Genomic DNA, 3,497 nt, shown 5'->3' with positions numbered 1-3,497 from the left:
TAGTTTAACATAATGAAAATATTGGAAAAACTCATTTCAAAAAGTGCCACACTCAGACAGTGAGAATTCACCACCAAAAAGTGCCTTTTTTCTCACTGGATTATTTCAGAGAATTTGGTTCCCCTCTGTACTGTCTGGTAGCAACTTAAGAATAAAAACAGATCTTACCTTTTGAGCAAACGAATTTCTCTTAGGAGACTGACTTGGATTAAGGACTAAGTGCAAGATTACATTAAGGGTACCGACACAGACAGAACAAACACACAGCCACGTGAGGTGCGTTCCCAGCACCGTGAATCCCTCCAGGAAGAACGACGGAACCACCGCTGTCAGGACAATCGACAGGGCGCAGAGGAGGTTGGCAGCCAGGAGCCTCCTGATTCCCACCTCTTTCATCGTGTTCCCCGGAAAGGGACCACGGGCAGGACACAGAGTTACCCCGCTACGGAAACGCGGCAGCACCGCCGCAGGGCAACATCTTCCCTAGTCGCGATACACCAGACAGAGCCCTGAGCCTGGCTTTCGGGGCAGAAGAACGTCAATCACTTTAAAAAAAAAAAAAAAAAATCGAGGGCAGCCCCTGGGAGCGGGAGCCCCGGGCCGTGAGGGGTGAGGGGCGGCGGCGCCGCTCCCGCCTCTGACCGGGAGCGCCCAGGGCTGCCCGGCAGCGGAAGGCGGCGGGGCCTGACGCCAGATCCGGGGCGGTGTCGGAAGCGGCGGCTTGTTGTGGTGGGGCCGACATGGTGTGCGAGAAGTGTGAGTGAGGGGGACCGGGGCTGCGGGGGGCCCTGCCGTGCCCTGCCCTGCCCGCGGGGGTCCCGGGCGGCCCCCGAGCGGAGCAGCAGCTGCGGGTCCCGGGTTGCTCGAGGCGGGCTCTGGGCGGCGGCGGCGGTTCCGGGAAGGGCCCTGTGGGAGCTGTCATTCCGTGGGCAGTGCCTGTGGCACGTATTAGAGCAGCATAGTTGAAGTGATCCTGGCCTGTATCAGGAATAGTGTGGCCAGCAGGAGCAGGGAAGTGATCGTCCGCCGGTACTCGGCACTGGTGAGGCCGCACCTCCAGTCCTGTGTCCAGTTCTGGGCCCCTCAGTTCAGGAAGGATATTGAGGCGCTGGAGCAGGTCCAGAGAAGAGCAACGAAGGGGGTGAAGGGTCTGGAGCACAAGTCCTATGAGGAGCGGCTGAGGGAGCTGGGGTTATTTAGCCTGGGGAAAAGGAGGCTCAGGGGAGGTCTCGTCACTCTCTACAACTACCTGAAAGGAGGTTGTAGACAGGTAGGGGCCAGCCTTTTCTGCCAGGCAACTAGTGACAGGACAGGAGGACTTACTATTAATCTGTGCCAGGGGAGGTTTAGGTTGGACGTTAGGAAGAACATTTTCACAGGAAAGGTGATTAGACATTGGAATGGACTGCCTAGGATATGATGGAGTCACTGTCACTGGAGGTGTTTAAGACAGGACATGACGCATAGTGCCATGATCTGTTTGACAGGGTAGTGTTAGGACATAGGTTGGACTCGATGATCTTAGAATTCTTTTCCAGCCCAGTTGATTCTGTGATTCTGAATTTTTTTTTTTTTTTTTTTTTGCTTTGTAATATCCCCTTACATAGGTGAGAAGAAGCTTGGTACGGTGATCACTCCTGACACATGGAAAGATGGTGCAAGAAACACTACAGGTAACCCTGGGGAGGTTTAACCCTTTTTTTTTGAGGTATTATAAAGCCAATTAGGACCTGAACTATCTTATCATATTAAGACTAAAATGTTACATTCCTAATCAGATTAGATCTTAACTCATGTAATTTCCCTCCCATGCTGATTCAATGCATTATTACGTGAAACTCTTCAGTATTGAAATTGTCTGTTTGGGGTTTTCTTTCTATATGGAATGACGATACACAGAGTATTTAAACAGAGTATAAAGTATTCCATTGTCCTGCCCCCTAGTGCTATGCTGTCTGTTTTATCTCTGTGACTTTTTTGCACATGTGTAGAAGGTGTAAACTAAGCTTTTTAAAGTATGCTTGGAACCGGGAAATTCAGTTGTTTATGGTTTTATTCTTTCCGTAGAAAGCGGCGGCCGCAAATTAAATGAAAACAAGGCATTGACCTCCAAAAAGGCAAGGTTAGTATTTAATACTGATTTTGGCTAAGAACGTCAGTTAATAAACTAACCGAAGCCTGTTTCCTGCACATCTGGGCAACTACTCAAAACTTGTCCAAAATGCACTTAAATAAAAAACAACTGTGGGGATTATGATACTTATTAGTTGGCAAAAATATGTCAGTACATATTTCGTGATGACTTTCTGCTCAGTCACAGTGTGGACAAGTATTTTACTGCAGTTCTCACTGGAATTGCTAGAGTTTGATGCTTTTGTAGGAGAGAAGCTGGGAAACCTTATTTTCTGTGCTAGATTTCTGGTATAATCTCTTGAGCGTTTCCTTAGGGTCTGAGGGCTTTCTGTTGTGCAAAGAAGCAAGATGCTGTTGGGAGGTGTTTAAGTTCAAAGTAGTATCTTAATAAAAATACACATTTTTAGTTCTGCTTTTTTAAAGTTTTTGTCTGTAATGTAAGAAATCTGTCTTAGTATGGAAAGTGGGAGCTTTTGTGCATACTATGTGCAGCCTATTAGAAATAATCTTTTTATGACCCTTTTCTAAATTAAACGTTTTGCTGGAGTTTCTGACTGTGTCCTCTGGCTTAGACTTCTTAGGATGAGGCAGAAGAAATACTTAATCTCAAGGTATATAAATGAAATACTTTTCTTTTTTTTTTCCAGGTTTGATCCTTACGGAAAGAACAAGTTTGCAATATGTCGGATCTGTAAGAGTTCTGTCCATCAGCCAGGGTCTCACTATTGTCAAGGATGTGCCTATAAAAAGGGTGAGTTTCACTGAGAACCAAAATACCCCAGTTTGGTTAGAAACTAGGGAGGCAGCAGAACACTGGAATTTGTTTTGCCTTACAAACAGAAAGCTGAGATTGTCAGATTTAATTGCTGTCTTTGACTATTAACAGGAAGGTGCAGAGAACACAAAGTCAGGCTCTTCTGGAGGTGCAGAGTAACAGAATGAAAAGCAATGTACACAGGTTAGAATGTGGAAAAATCCTAATTACATACAAGGAAAGAAATTTTTCAGTGTGAGAGTGATCAAATACTGTAACAACAGGCACCACTAGACGTTGTGGAATCTCTACAAGGAGGTGTTCACAGGATGACTTGAAAAGCCTTGAGCCAGTCTCATCCAAACTGCCTGTGTTTTGAGCAGGGCAGGACTAAAGACTGCTGGAGATTCCTTTCAACCTGTGTAATTCTGTGATTCTCTTCTTCTAAAATGTTTCTGGTATCAGAAGCACTAGATTTTAAGAATAACTCCAAGCCTAATCTTGGCAGTTGCATAGGAAACTGTCATCCAGCAAGTTTGATTTTTCTCAGGTTAAAAAAAATTAGGTTTTGTAAAACTCATTTGATTGTTGAAGTCTGTTTTCTGCTCCC

At 45.8% G+C, this 3,497-nt stretch overlaps 2 protein-coding genes across 3 annotated transcripts in view; one reads left to right on the top strand and one right to left on the bottom strand.

Moving 5' to 3' along the window:
• PIGF (phosphatidylinositol glycan anchor biosynthesis class F) overlaps positions 1–421 on the bottom strand; it is a 5,267-nt gene extending 4,846 nt beyond the window's left edge. For both annotated transcript variants that reach the window (XM_027905270.1, XM_027905271.1), the window contains exon 1: positions 169–421. In XM_027905270.1, coding sequence (XP_027761071.1) covers positions 169–396 — 228 coding nt within the window. In that variant the 5' untranslated portion in view covers positions 397–421. The remainder of the gene's footprint in view (positions 1–168) is intronic.
• A 219-nt stretch (positions 422–640) lies between these two features.
• The window catches only part of CRIPT (CXXC repeat containing interactor of PDZ3 domain), a 6,059-nt gene continuing 3,202 nt past the window's right edge, over positions 641–3,497 (top strand). Inside the window, exons 1-4 of the mRNA XM_027905272.1 lie at positions 641–756; positions 1,608–1,673; positions 2,068–2,122; positions 2,781–2,884. Coding sequence (XP_027761073.1) covers positions 741–756; positions 1,608–1,673; positions 2,068–2,122; positions 2,781–2,884 — 241 coding nt within the window. The 5' untranslated portion in view covers positions 641–740. The remainder of the gene's footprint in view (positions 757–1,607; positions 1,674–2,067; positions 2,123–2,780; positions 2,885–3,497) is intronic.

Source organism: Empidonax traillii, unplaced genomic scaffold (assembly GCF_003031625.1).
Source record: "Empidonax traillii isolate 1590-97213 ecotype Southwest subspecies unplaced genomic scaffold, ASM303162v1 scaffold1137:size187146, whole genome shotgun sequence".
Taxonomy (NCBI): Eukaryota; Metazoa; Chordata; class Aves; order Passeriformes; family Tyrannidae; genus Empidonax; species Empidonax traillii.
This window is presented reverse-complemented; position numbering and strand designations above follow the sequence as displayed.